Here is a 13407-nt window from a genome sequence, read left to right on the forward strand (position 1 = left end):
GGCTTTAGACCCATTCCTCTTGATGATTTTACAACTTGATCTCTAGCTAGCCCTTTAGTAAAGGGGTCCGCAAGATTAAAAACTGTATTTATGTAATCTACTGTAATTACACCAGTAGTGATCAAGTTTCTAATGGTCTTATGACGTCTTCTAATATGACGGTTCTTGCCATTGTAGTGAGTATTGTGTGCTCGGGCAATAGCTGATTGGCTATCGCAGTGTACACGTAATGCCGGCACAGGTTTTTCCCACATCGGAATATCTTCCAAAAAATTACGAAGCCAGTCTGTTTCTTCTGCGGCTTTATCTAAAGCTATAAACTCCGACTCCATGGTTGATCCAGCCGTTAGAGTCTGTTTTGCAGATTTCCATGATACTGCTGTACCTCCTAAAGTAAAGACATATCCACTTGTGGATTTTGAGTTTTTGGAATCAGCTATCCAATTGGCGTCACTGTATCCTTCTAAAACTGCTGGTTCTTTACCATAGTGCAGCCCATAAGTTTTTGTGTATCTTATGTAATTTAATACTCTTCTTATGGCTTGCCAGTGTTTATGACCTGGAATACTGGTGTAACGACTTAGAAAGTTGACTGCGTGTGCGAGATCGGGTCTTGTACAATTTGATAAGTACATGAGACTTCCGATCACCCTAGCATACTCTATCTGTGACACCGCTTCACCCGAGTTTTTGGTCAAGTGAAGTTCATGATCTACAGGAGTTTTTGCTTTTCCTTTTGAGTAGTTTTTAAACCGCTCAAGTATCTTTTCAGCATAATGTGCGTGTGATAGAATAATTCCGTCAGCGGTTCTAGTGATTTTAAACCCTAGAATGACATCTGCTAAACCCATATCTTTCATGTCAAATTGACCATGAAGCATATTTTTTGTTTGTTGGATTATGTTTTTATTGCTACCAATGATGAGCATGTCATCAACGTACAAACATAACAAAACATACCCACTAGGAGTAGTTTTAATGTATATGCACTTATCACATTCATTTATCTTGAAACCATTTGACATCATTACATTGTCAAATTTTTCATGCCATTGTTTGGAGCTTGTTTAAGTCCATACAACGACTTCACCAGTCTACAGACTTTATTTTCTTGTCCTGGAGCAATAAACCCTTCGGGTTGTTTCATATAAATTTCCTCTTCTAAATCACCATTTAGAAAGGCGGTTTTTACATCCATTTGATGGATTTCCAGGTCTCTTAACGCTGTAATCCCGATTAGCATTCTGATTGACGTTATTCTCGTTACAGGAGAATAGGTGTCAAAGAAATCCAGACCTTCTTTTTGTCGGAATCCTTGCACCACAAGTCTAGCTTTGTACTTATCAATAGAGCCATCGGTTTTTAATTTTGTTCTGAAGATCCATTTACACCCTAGTGGTTTAAACCCTTCAGGTAGTTCAACTATCTCCCATGTATGATTTTGCATAATGGAGTTGATCTCACTATTAACGGCTTCCTTCCATAAAGGAGCGTCGGGTGTAGTCATGGCTTCATTATATGTTCTTGGTTCGTTCTCTGCAAGGAGAACCATCAAGAAATCTTCACCGTAAGTTTTTCCCTGGCGAGCTCGTTTGCTACGTCTAGGTTCTTTTTCTACTAGTTTTACCGAGGTACCAGAGGTACTGGCCTCATTAGTAGTGGTGATTGCATCTCTCTCTTCCCAAGTGCGTTTTAGATTTTGTTTATCCTTACAAGGGAAAATATTTTCAAAGAAAGACGCATTTCTTGATTCCATTATTGTATTAACATGAATATTCGGAATATCTGATTTGTGAACCAGAAACCGATAAGCACTACTGTTGTGTGCATATCCAATAAAAATACAATCAACGGTTTTAGGTCCGACAGTAACCTTCTTTGGAGGTGGCACTGCGACTTTAGCCAGGCACCCCCACACTTTTAGGTATTTGTACGATGGTACATTTCTTTTCCAAAGTTGATAAGGCGTATCGCCGGTTGTTTTGTGCGGTATTTTATTCAGGATGAGGTTTGTGGTAAGCAAAGCTTCCCCCCACAGGTTCTGTGGTAACCCTGATTCCTGCAACATTGCATTCATCATTTCTTTTAGAGTTCGGTTTTTGCGTTCCGCAACTCCGTTAGATTCCGGTGAATAGGGAGCAGTAGTTTGATGTATAATACCATTTTCTTGACAAAAGTCATTAAAAGGTCCATCGTACTCGCCTCCTCTATCACTTCTTACTACCTTGGTAGTTTTTGAGAGTTGATTTTCAACTTCGGTTTTATATTCTTTGAATTTCTCCAAGACTTCGTCTTTACTACGTAACAAATAAACGTAGCAAAATTTTGTACAGTCATCTATGAAAGTAACAAAATACTTTTTACCGCCTCTAGATTGTACGTATTTTAAATCGCACAAATCTGTGTGTATTAATTCTAGAGGTTGGGTTGCTCTTTCAACACGAGGTGATGGTGTTTTTGTGAGTTTTGCTTGAACGCATACTTCACACTTTTCTTTGCTTATTTTGCATTTGGGGATTAGGTTCAAATTAATTAATCTTTGCATAGATTTATAATTCACATGTCCTAATCGTTCATGCCATAAATTAGAAGACTCAACCAAATAAGCAACTGAATTTTTATTTATGGAATTGTTTGAAACAGAAGTAGAAGCTACATCATTTTTCTTAAGGATTGTTGCAACACACAGCTTAACAAGTCCTCCCTTAACAAAACCTTTGCCAATAAAGACACCATTCTTCCTTAGAGTCATCTGATCGGACGCAAGGTTAGCAGCAAAGCCATGCTTGCTCAATAGGGTCCCAGAGACCAGATTCTTCCTCATGTCTGGAACATGCTTCACGTTGTGGAGCGTGACGGCCATTCCGGAAGTCATCTTCAAGACCACCTTTCCGGTTCCAACGATCTTGGAGTGAGACACATTGCCCATCATCAGATTCTCACCAGACTTAGATTTCTGATAAGTGCTGAACATGTCTCTGTGAATGTAGATGTGGGCAGTGGCTCCAGTGTCGTACCACCACTCCCTTGGGTTCTCATTGTTCATCACCACATTTGCTTCCGTGACGACCGCACACAGGTCCTCTTCAGTCAAATTGGCTTGATTTTTACCCTTGTCTTTGCTGCGACATTCAGCGGTTTTGTGACCTTTCTTGCCACAGTAGCTGCACTTTCCAGCAAACTTCTTAGCCCCGCCTTGCTTCTTGAAGAACGTGGAGGACTGAGGTGCCGTCTTGCCTGGTACAGCCTTTTTTGGTGAAGCTCCTTTGTTGCCGTAAACAACCTTGGCTTTCCCTTTTCTCCTATACTCAGTCATATTTGCATTCTCATCAATGACGGACACAGCGTTGTCACGTTCAGTTGATTGGTTTTGCAGCCTTGAGATTAGGTTGAGCAAGGTGATTAGCTTCTGCTTGTGATCCAGATAGTGCTTGAAGTCGCTCCAGCTTGGAGGTAGCTTTTCAATGAAGCAATTCACCATGAATGTCTCACATATGTTCATTCCTTCATCAGCTAACTGTTGTGCAAGCACTTGAAGCTCATGTACCTAGTCCATTATGGGCCTAGAATCCACCATATGGTAGTTGAGAAACTCCCTTGTGGCATGTTTCCCTGAGCCCACATTGTAGACTTTGTACTTGGTTTCTAGAAGATTCCAGAGAACCTTGGAGGTTAGTGCTTTGTTAAACACCTTGAACAGCTTTTCCTCCATGTACACAAGGATGACATTTTTGCACAAGTAGTCTGAGTGATGCCATGCATCAACACTTGCATTCGCATGCACGTCATTGTTATCAAGAGGCAGTAACGGAGCATCCTCGGTGAGAAACTTCTGCAGGTTGAGTGTACACAAGAAGAAGTGCATCTTTTGTTGCCACGATTCAAAGTTTGTGCCATCAAACTTGTTGGGCGTCACTGCAGAGCTCGGGATGCTCGGTTTCAGCTCGGTCGGAAGGAGAGGAGCAGGTGGTGGACCATTCCCGGGTCGGGTTGTCGACTCACGAAGTTCCTCAGCACCTCCGTTGTTGTTGTTGTCGTCAGTCATCTGTTCATAAAAGACAAAAATATGTCAATATTTGTGAACAAATATAATTATTAATCAATAGTTAGCAATTAAATAATTGAATAATTAAATTAATTTAATTTGCTAAAAATTAATTATTTTCCGTAGATAGCTATTATAGTACGTTGCACTAAAGCTATCGTAGAAATATTTTTGATTGCTCGAAAAAACTGATTCACGAAACTACCACATGCATGGTCTTCATGGAAACTGTTTTTTTGAAATCTCGAGAATCTTGAAGCGTTTTTACGAAACACACCCGAAGGCCTTCACATAAAACGTTCAAACATCGCTTACACTACGGCATTAATCGTTATCAACTGTTCGCGTCGTAAGATCCGTTTTAAACTATATGTAGAAAACGAATCTTTACTTTGGGTTAAGACTGTAGGACCGCGAAAATCCAAATATGAGATAACGATTATAACACCTATGTAAAACGATAGAAGAAAGGAGTAGAAGTAGATTCTCGGAGGCGAGATACGATCTCTTTCCTTAACCCACAATAGCTCCCGCAGTGTGGCGGTTTAGTGAGTACATGGATCCCAGGATACAACCGAGACGAGACCGTGTCACAACACTTGACTACGGACTCAAACGAACGTTGGCGCAAACGATACACTCTTAACGATAACACTTACGTTTTTGTAGTGAGAGAAAGAGGAGTGAGAGAGAGTTGGATTTTGTTTCAGAGTGTTTTTCTTCTCCGCAAGCGTGAAGATAATGAAACGAGAGAGCTATGTATTTATATGGAGAGGAGGACGAGATGCTCTCCACAAAATCTGGGCTCGTGGACTGATATCTCGGGACGTTGAGGAGTGGAGAGATGCGATCGAAGTCTCACACGTTGGCGAGATCTCCGGAACGACTTATTCTTCCGTTTGAGTTGATAAGGTTTCGACTTTGTTTGTTTTAAACACAACAAACTCGATTTGACTTTGCAAATAAATATTTTGAATATTATAAGCATACGTAACATGAAATGTAATATAAGTTGCAAATAAATTTACTCCAAAATATTAAACCAAGTCCGGTCCATGCAACGTAATTTCCTCATCCGATAATACTAGTTATAAGCTTTCAAGCTAACCACTTTGGAGATTAATTTCTCATTCATTATAACTTCGCTTTTGACAAGTAACTACACTATGTTATAGTGCTCATTACAAGGAATCCAAAGAGTTCTTAAACCGGTCATTCCGATGACGAACGTCACCAGAAAAGTCACCGGAAAGTTGGCTAAAGCCATGTTGTCAAAAGTGTAGTTCCAACAGAGACTAGTATAGTGTTTGCCTGTTTGGTATCGAAGAGAGAGAGAGAGAGCAGACACTATACCAGTCTCAACAGGTGAGGGTTGTTCCGTTACACTGTCGGTGTGGAAAATTAGGGTTTCTGGAGCTTCGAACTCGAATCCCCATGGGTTTCTCCTTATCTACCTATCTAGTCCAATTTCTCGGTAAGGGTTTGTTCTCTCTATTTAATTATTATTGGCAAATCATCTTCCTCTCTTCTCCATTGACTAACATATCACCTGATAATTTTGTTCCTAAATCCTAATCTCGCTCTCTCTCAGGTTAGGAGCAAGCCAACACTAGCAGCCAAGCAATTTATGATAACCGGAATATAACCGATTCTTGGTTTTAGGGTTTACGGGATCACAGGTTATGCAACTTTTGTCTCTTTTTTTTGTTTGTTCTGTTTTGGTTACAATTACAATTTTTAGGGTTTAGAGATATCTATATGTGATTGCTTTGTGCTTATAGGGTTAATGGCATACTGTGGCTTCTCACGATTCTTTTTGTTTCATATCTTCACAGGAGCTCTTTGAAGAACTACTTGCCAGAGTATCCGGTCCGGTGATGTGTACATCGCTCGGGGGTGTTTCTGTCCCAGCTCTCTTGACAAAGATTGTCCTTGGTTGGGACTAGTTCCCTCCTAGACCAATCAATTTTTGGTAACGTGTTTTTGTTTGACTGCATATGTCTCTCTGTTGAAGTGTTCATATGGTCTTAGTCTTGATGCTTAATTAAGTTCAATTTTTTTTTTTGTGCAGTCAGAGGGAGACACAATAACTGGTGGTGACTTGTAAGTTTATTGGTTTACTAGGAAGCAGCTGGATTCACAGTTAATGATCCTGTTCACACAATGGTTGTTAGTTCTCCTCCTTATCTTGGCTTTCGTTTCTCTTTTCTCTTTTGTAAGGTTATTCATCTGTAGCTAACATATACTTTGCGCCTGTTATTACAGCCACTTTCTCTGGAACTAGGACCAGGAATTTTGGAAAATGTCTTCGATGGAGTTAAGGTTTAGTTGGATTTTACATGAAGTTTTATGATATTTTTTTATCATTTCAAACTGCTGACTGTGCATGGCTTCTCACGCTGGTCTTGATACATGATAGTGTTCCACTTTAGTTTGTACTCCAAATGTTTTTATAGACATATCTGATGGTTCTGTTTTTGGTGTTTCTTTATTAAGGTTGGCCACTCCATGGTTTGGCTAATCAGGTAACCCCTCTTATTTATCTCCTGAATGAATCTTCTAATTGGTCGAAACTACAAGTGAGAGTTCCAAGAATGACTCTTAAACTGCTAAACTTATTATGTTCAACTAAGAATTCTGAAATCTTAGTCAGTTTTTTTTTTTTTTTTTTTTTTGTGCATGGCTAGGAAGTTTTGCTGTGGATTAAATCATTTGTCGAGGAATGTGGAGAAAATATATCAAGGACAGCCAAAAGATAATGTCTGGAAAACGTTGAACAGTGGGAAGGTAAACAAAATTCTGCTCTGCTTAGCCTTTTTAAAAGCTTACATGCTCTGAAATGAAAGCTGAGAGAAATAGACCGTTTGTAATTTGTATTGCATGCTAATCATGACAGGCCATAACTTGAATCATTGTCCAATTAAAAGATAAAAGCTTGAGATTATGTTTTGATTTTTGGCTTTGCCTGTGAATGTTGCCAGACACTTTATATAAACATTTTCTTGCAGGTTGTTGTAGGATATAGCCATGGTGTCTTGCCTAAAACGGATCCAAGATACCTGTGCCAAAGAGAGTTTGCCTTGAAGCATCTACCGGATGATCCTCTTTTAAATTAATCAACTCGATATGTCTCAAAGCTTTATGAAGTGGTGCCTCCTATTGTAACTGAGCTGGGAGAGGTACTATTTACATTATCATTCATGTGCTACCAGATTCCTGATTTTACTTTGGTTTTATGAATCTTGAAATTGCTGTTACAGGTCAAGAACCTGTGGCCTAACGTTGATGCTCATAGTAGAGTGCTGCTGAACTATTAATTATGGTCTAACCTAAGCAAGGTACGAACTGCATCGTTAAGTGTGACTAACCTTGGACCTTGTTTTACTGAATCTTGGTTATAATAGAGTGATATTTCTTTCAAATACAGATACGACACTGTGCTTTTTGGCGTCTGAAGGAGTCTCGGCATCTGCTCACAGGTACATACAGACATACATTCGCGCTATCGACCGGTCTCGTTTAATAAACTCACACACATCTTTATAATGCTGTTTTCTTTTCTTCGTTTCAGCTGATATGGGACCGGGCTCTTGGACTGCCACTAGATAGGCCAAAGAGAGGACAGCCGAAACGCTAAGTTGATCCCTCCTTACTGTGGTTGGTCAAGGTTCTCTCTTTTATGAAACTAGCCTTCTCTTCCATTTGAATGGGTAGCTTTTGGCACTTTTAGAGAAACAAGCGATTTTTAGTCTAAATTTTTCCTGTGTAGTTAGGAACTTCTAACACTGTGTTTTCTTCCAGATAGTCAAAGACAGCGTAGATGCCACAGGACAGATTTCTGCTGCATTCGACTTCACAACTAAGTGAATTCTGCAGGTACGTAAATTTATATTGTGCTTTGGTAATTTTAGTTGTTATCATATATCCCGCTATTTCTGTTTTGCATACGTAATGTTTTCATTTACAAACACAAACGATCCTAGGAAGATCCCACATTTTATGATCTCTTTGAACATTTCTAGATGTGAACACAGTTAGGCTTGATTAAAATGTGGTATTTTTATTCGTTGCCCTAAAATCCTTTATTTTCAGCACTTACCAATAAAAAGTGAGAAAGTATAGTCCTTTATTCTAAAGGGTTTAAAAAGTGAGTTATCTTTGTTTACTTGTCTTTGGCATAGGCATCAACATCTTATGCTTGTAGCTGGTGTATATTCGGTGCTGGCCAAGGACCCAAGTGCTAATCAAGAGAAATAATATGATCGGATGTAATCAATCCATTCACAAAACCTTGCTCCACTTAGGTTTCTCAGTTTCTTCACTATCTTACTCCTACTTGGCTGAATACGTTAACTGATGCTGATTTGCATGTTGGTTTTTGGAGTTTCTTAAATTTCTGTGGACAAAGTTGTTCTATGTTATCCGTTTAATCAACAAATCATGAGTTGGCATAAGTGGAACTGTCCTGCAACTTACGTGTAGAAGGGATCTGGAACGTGCCGAAGATTCTACTGCCAGAAAATAATCAAAAGGTATTTACTTTGAACCTACCTAGGTGTGTCGTCTTTCATGTCAAGTGACAACGTGTAAAATCTGCTTTTCTACTCACAGCTACTCATAGTGATGCATATCTTTTTCATGTGGCACCAATTCAATTAGAGTGATAGGTACTGTTCCAGAAGATAAGATTTCACCATTTCAGCTATGTAGAGAGATGTTGTTTAAACACTGCAGCTATAGGAACATATCTAATTAACTCGTACTAGTTGGACAAAAGTGACAAAACTAAGGATTCATATGCGTAACTGTGGTAATAACTTGTAGAAATACAAACTAGAAATATTTTACAGCATGCAATCTAGTCCATCTTCGCCATAGTAGTTCAAAAGGAAGGAACAATTCCATATCCAGTCTCAGACATTAGCGATGTTGAGAAGATTTCTTCAGCATCAGCTTCAATTTCTATCCTCTTTGCGAATCTGCCCTTGATTCGTGGCCTTATCTCTGCATATGCCTTTCGTGAAGCATACCTTATTGTCTTGTCAAATTTCCTCGTCTTCTTCTTCTCTCTGTATCTCAGGACCCTAGCCTCCCTTTCCATTGGAGTAAGCTGCTGCACCATCTGAGTAGGAGGACCAGATAGTTGGTCTATCGTCTCTTTAGTTGTTCTTGGGTGTTGGACTGTTATGTCACTTGCTGTTGAATCTGGCACAACACTGATGTCCATTGATGAAACGGATGCCTAATGACAGAAACAAAGACATTTTCAATCCTCTGAGGTAATAGGAGTAAAGAATCGATGCATAGGGAAGCATATTTGTGATGAAACAAGTGATTATTGTGAACTAAAGAGCTGGCATGGATATAAAAAATCTTACGCTATAGTTTAGGTCCTTTAAGGAGTTGTTGTAGTGAGCTCCTGAGGAGCAGTCATAGTTGATACCCAAGTGAAAGTTGTGTTGGCTTTGTTGCAGGTGGCTTGTTGATTCTTCAACTTGAAGTGGCACAACTCCATCTCCTCCAAAGCTCCTCTGGTATTGACTGTACTGATGATCATCGAATTGGTTGTCCATGCTGGAGCTGTAATCCACAAGATCAAGGTACTCAACACCAAACAAGAAACCATTGTTCTGAGTACCGCTGTTTTTGCCTGGATTAGGCAGTAACCAGGACGCCACCTCGATATCATCCTCATCGTTATCTGCATCAGTCTCGCTCGGGGCCATGGAGCTGCAAGAGTTTGCAGACAATGGGAGAATGGGAACACGTTGATGACGTCTAGCTAGTGGGTTTGCGGAATGAATCTCAGCATCACAGGCTGTGCAGAGAGACGCAGCGTCAGCTTTGCACAAGAACGCAGCCGGAGCAGACTCACATGACTGGCAGACACGAACACGTTCATGGCGGGAAGCAACACGATTGGCTGCATGAACTCGAGCATCACAGGTGTTGCACAAGTAGGCAGAGTCAGCTTCACAGTAGACAGTGCAGGCGGCTGAACGACATGTGTCACATGATCGTGCCCAATTACCACTCTCGTTACTCTCTTCTTTCAACATTATAGTAAGTTATAAAGTTTTTAAGATTAGTTGGCAAAAGGAGAGATTGTTTGTAATTTAGAAAAGAGGGAAGGCTACTACTATATCTGGTGGTGGTGAGAAGAGGGGTAAAGAGATAGAATCTTTTGGAGATGAACACGTGGCGCAGAGTTAGTGGTTGTAAAAAGTGGTTGGATCATCTTGTGGCTGTCTGAGTTTTGAAGAAAGGATTCATTTAATCATCGAAAAGTCTTTTCTTACGTCCTTTGCAAAGGAAAACAAATCTACACCAAGTGTCTCCTATGCAAGTGTGTAAACAATCTCTTCATATTGTAGCTTTCTCTGTAGGACCCGTGAGAGCTGACATGGATAAGATTCCCAATCTCGTAACTTTTACTGTTTTTTTCTTTTTAAGCAAAGATGTAAACTTTTTGAATCAAATTTGAAACATGTGTTTATCATATACTACTAGGTAAATGAGGTGTCGACCAAAAAGATATTAGACCAAAAACTTTCAGAGACATGAAAAGTAAAGAGATGAAAAAAAAGCTGACAGTGGTGAGTGAATCTATTGTGACCAATGAGAATATGACAAGTAAGCCTTTAGTGAAGAGATTAGGATGCTCATGAGCCACAAGTTATAAAAAAGCCTCATCACTTCCTTTTTTCATTTTTGTTTTGTTTTGTTGTCTTGACATCAACTATATTGATATAACGATATATATCTCTGAATCAAATCAACTTTATAACTCATTTCTTGTTTGAATTTGATAATAAATAAAATCATGCATAAATTACAAGAGAAAGAAAGAAAGAAAGAAAAAAACTTGGATGGGCTGTTACAAAAAGGCATATATATCCTATTCGTGGTAACTTATGGACTGGATTGTATATTCATATAAAGAAAAGCCCATTGGGCTTGAAAGGGTTACTTTGTTTCAGAACCGTTCCGTTCGATGTCGAGTTGACACAATCCGAAATTTCAAATTCACAATTTGAATCACAAAAGCCAAAAAAAACAAAAAAAAAGCTTCGCCGAGACGCTTCAGTAGTAAACGATGGTTCCGCCATTGCTGAAGCTCGAGTTCACCCAAGGTCCAAGAGCTGGCGATTCTCTAGGGTTCAAACCCGGATCCACTATCCGGATAGGTCGAGTCGTTCGTGGTAATGAAATCGCCATCAAAGACGCCGGAATCTCTACCAAGCACCTCCGGATCGTCTCCGATTCGTCGGAGAACTGGATAATCCAGGATCTAGGGTCTTCCAACGGCACCATATTGAACTCGGAAAGCATCGACCCAGATACTCCCGTCAATCTTAGCCATGGAGACGAAATCAAGCTGGGTGAGTTCACTTCCATTGTGGTGAACTTTGTAAGCGATGTTCAGGCGCCGCCGCCGCAGGAGCATAAGCTTCCGCCAAGGCCAAGGAGGAATAACAAGCGTAACGCTGTTTCGGATCCGGATCCGGATCCTATTGAGTCGGTTCAGGAGAAGCCAAAGCGAGCGCGTGGATCGTTGAAGCAAGAGGAAAATGAAGTACCCAAGAAAACTAGGGCTTCGAGAAAGAAGAATCTGGTAGATATCGTCGATAAAGAAGAGGAATTGGAGGTGGAAGTTGAGAAAAAGGTCAATTCTAGGGTTGGGAGGCCCCGGAAGAACGCAAGTAGTGCAAATGAAGAGGTTCCGGAGGAGAAAAAGGTCAATTCTAGGGTTGGGAGGCCTCGGAAGAACGCAAGTAATGCAATTACGAATGAAGAACAAGTCCCTGAGGAGGAAAAAGGCAACAGTGAGAGTATCAAGAAATTGGGTTTGAAATCGATCAAATTGGAAGTTGAAGATACCCCAAAGAGAGTAGAAATCTCAGAGGTGAAAAGCAGGAAGAGAGTGACAAGGAGCAAGCAGATTGAGAATGTAAAGACTGAGGACACTGTTTTAGAGGTTAATGATGAGAAGAGAGCTACAAGGGCTACCAGAAGCAAGAAGACTGAAATGTGTGGAGATTCCTTTATGGAGTTGGAGATGGTCTTGAGCCTAGCCCGGAAAAGCCGTGCAAAGAAGAGGAAAATGGAGCAGGAGCCGTCCAAGAGCGTTGTGGAGATGGAAACTAGAAATGATGATGCCGGAGTAGAGGTTTTGAAGAACTGTCATGTTAAGGAAGATAAGGAAAATGAAGCTCAGGGAGGTTGTAGTGGAAGAAGTGATGACAAATGTGATAAAGAAGATGAGAGAGAAGGTGATGGATCTAAGAGGGTGGAGCAGGTGGAGACTGAGCTAAGCAAGAAGAGCACAGTTGGAGAAGATGACGTAAACTGTACTGTTAGAGAAGATGGAGAGACTGAGAGCTCGCAGGATATTGTAGAAGAAAATGGAAATAAATCTCAGGAAGGTTGCAGTGAAAGAAGTGATGAAAAACGTGATAAAGAAGATGAGAGGGAAGGTGATGGGTCTAAGAGGGTTGAGCAGGTGGAGATTGAGTTAAGGAAGAAGAGCACCATAGGAGAAGATGACCTGAACTGTACTGTTAGAGAAGATGGAGAGACTGAGAACTTGCAAGACATTGCAGAAGAAAATGAAGCTCAGGAAGGTTGCAGTGAAAGAAGTGATAAAGAAGATGAGAGGGAAGGTGATGGATCTAAGAGGGTAGAGCAGGTGGAGATTGAGCTAAGGAAGAAGAACACCATAGGAGAAGATGACCTGAACTGTACTGTTAGAGAAGTTGCAGACACAGAAAACTTGCAACAAATTGAAGAAGAACGTTGTGACGAGGAAAGAGAGTGTACGGTCGAGGAGGCTGGAATTGCGATAGTAGATGATGATTGTGAAGAGGAAAAGGTTGAGCAGGTATCAAGCAATAGGGATGTAGAGAGGGTAGAAGTAGATTTAGGGAAAATGACACTAAGAAATTGGTTTGATTCCATGGAAGCTCAACTGCCAAAACAGACAATTGAAGAGACAGAGAAGATGATTGAGCCCATGAGAAGTAAGACTTTGAGAGTTTACAAGCATATTGCAGAGCAAAGGGAAAAGGGCGTGTAAGTTCAGTCCTTACAACATCCCATTTTGCTAAGCTTCATGATATGTTCTAGGTTATGTTCTAACTTATACCTGAGAATACTTTGATCTCATTGTTAAGTTGCTACTGGCTTATAATGTGATTTCTTCAGGTATGGTAGGAATCTTGTTAAGAAATATTGAATGACAAAAGCTTCCTTGAAAGCATCTGTATCTATTATTTACTCATCTTGTGCAATGTAGATCATGATTTTGTGTGTTGAATGACTGTAATTGCCAATATCTTTTATTTGCAAGATAGAATGGCTGA

The 13407-nt window shown here is 40.2% G+C and overlaps 4 protein-coding genes across 22 annotated transcripts; 3 read left to right on the forward strand and 1 right to left on the reverse strand.

The window, feature by feature from the left end:
* The first annotated feature begins 5159 nt into the window (after positions 1-5159).
* Positions 5160-10544, forward strand: LOC104744313 (citrate synthase 5, mitochondrial-like). 19 transcript variants are annotated; one of them, XM_087487567.1, is made up of 16 exons: positions 5167-5519; positions 5637-5724; positions 5881-6017; positions 6117-6211; positions 6311-6367; positions 6542-6570; positions 6733-6832; positions 7054-7224; positions 7306-7383; positions 7473-7524; positions 7617-7755; positions 7847-7921; positions 8227-8349; positions 8430-8577; positions 9126-9324; positions 9520-10544. In XM_087487567.1, exons 4-8 carry the CDS (start codon positions 6209-6211, stop codon positions 7159-7161), a joined length of 297 nt encoding a protein of 98 aa, XP_087343693.1. In that variant the 5' UTR covers positions 5167-5519; positions 5637-5724; positions 5881-6017; positions 6117-6208; the 3' UTR covers positions 7162-7224; positions 7306-7383; positions 7473-7524; positions 7617-7755; positions 7847-7921; positions 8227-8349; positions 8430-8577; positions 9126-9324; positions 9520-10544. The 19 variants fall into 19 exon arrangements, with proteins under 19 accessions (XP_087343688.1, XP_087343693.1, XP_087343689.1 ...); XM_087487563.1 differs by having other exon boundaries at positions 7617-7712; XM_087487568.1 differs by having other exon boundaries at positions 7617-7702.
* Positions 8781-10158, reverse strand: LOC104744312 (zinc finger protein CONSTANS-LIKE 2-like). Its single transcript, XM_010465341.3, has 2 exons — positions 9424-10158; positions 8781-9287 (listed from the first exon to the last, which is right to left on the reverse strand). Exons 1-2 carry the CDS (start codon positions 10102-10104, stop codon positions 8928-8930), a joined length of 1041 nt encoding a protein of 346 aa, XP_010463643.2. The 5' UTR covers positions 10105-10158; the 3' UTR covers positions 8781-8927.
* Positions 10268-10713, forward strand: LOC104747967 (uncharacterized; the record flags this gene model as incomplete). Its single annotated transcript, XM_019236593.1, has 2 exons — positions 10268-10376; positions 10604-10713. Coding segments are annotated over 2 exons (219 nt in total), but the record flags the coding sequence as incomplete, so codon positions are not given.
* Positions 10714-10831: 118 nt separating this feature from the next.
* On the forward strand, positions 10832-13361 carry LOC104744315 (SMAD/FHA domain-containing protein). Its single transcript, XM_010465343.3, has one exon. The coding sequence runs from the start codon at positions 11142-11144 to the stop codon at positions 13119-13121; it is 1980 nt and encodes a 659-aa protein (XP_010463645.2). The 5' UTR covers positions 10832-11141; the 3' UTR covers positions 13122-13361.
* Positions 13362-13407: the final 46 nt, after the last annotated feature.

Source organism: Camelina sativa, chromosome 15 (genome assembly GCF_030686135.1).
Source record: "Camelina sativa cultivar CO46 ecotype springtype chromosome 15, ASM3068613v1".
NCBI lineage: Eukaryota > Viridiplantae > Streptophyta > Magnoliopsida > Brassicales > Brassicaceae > Camelina > Camelina sativa.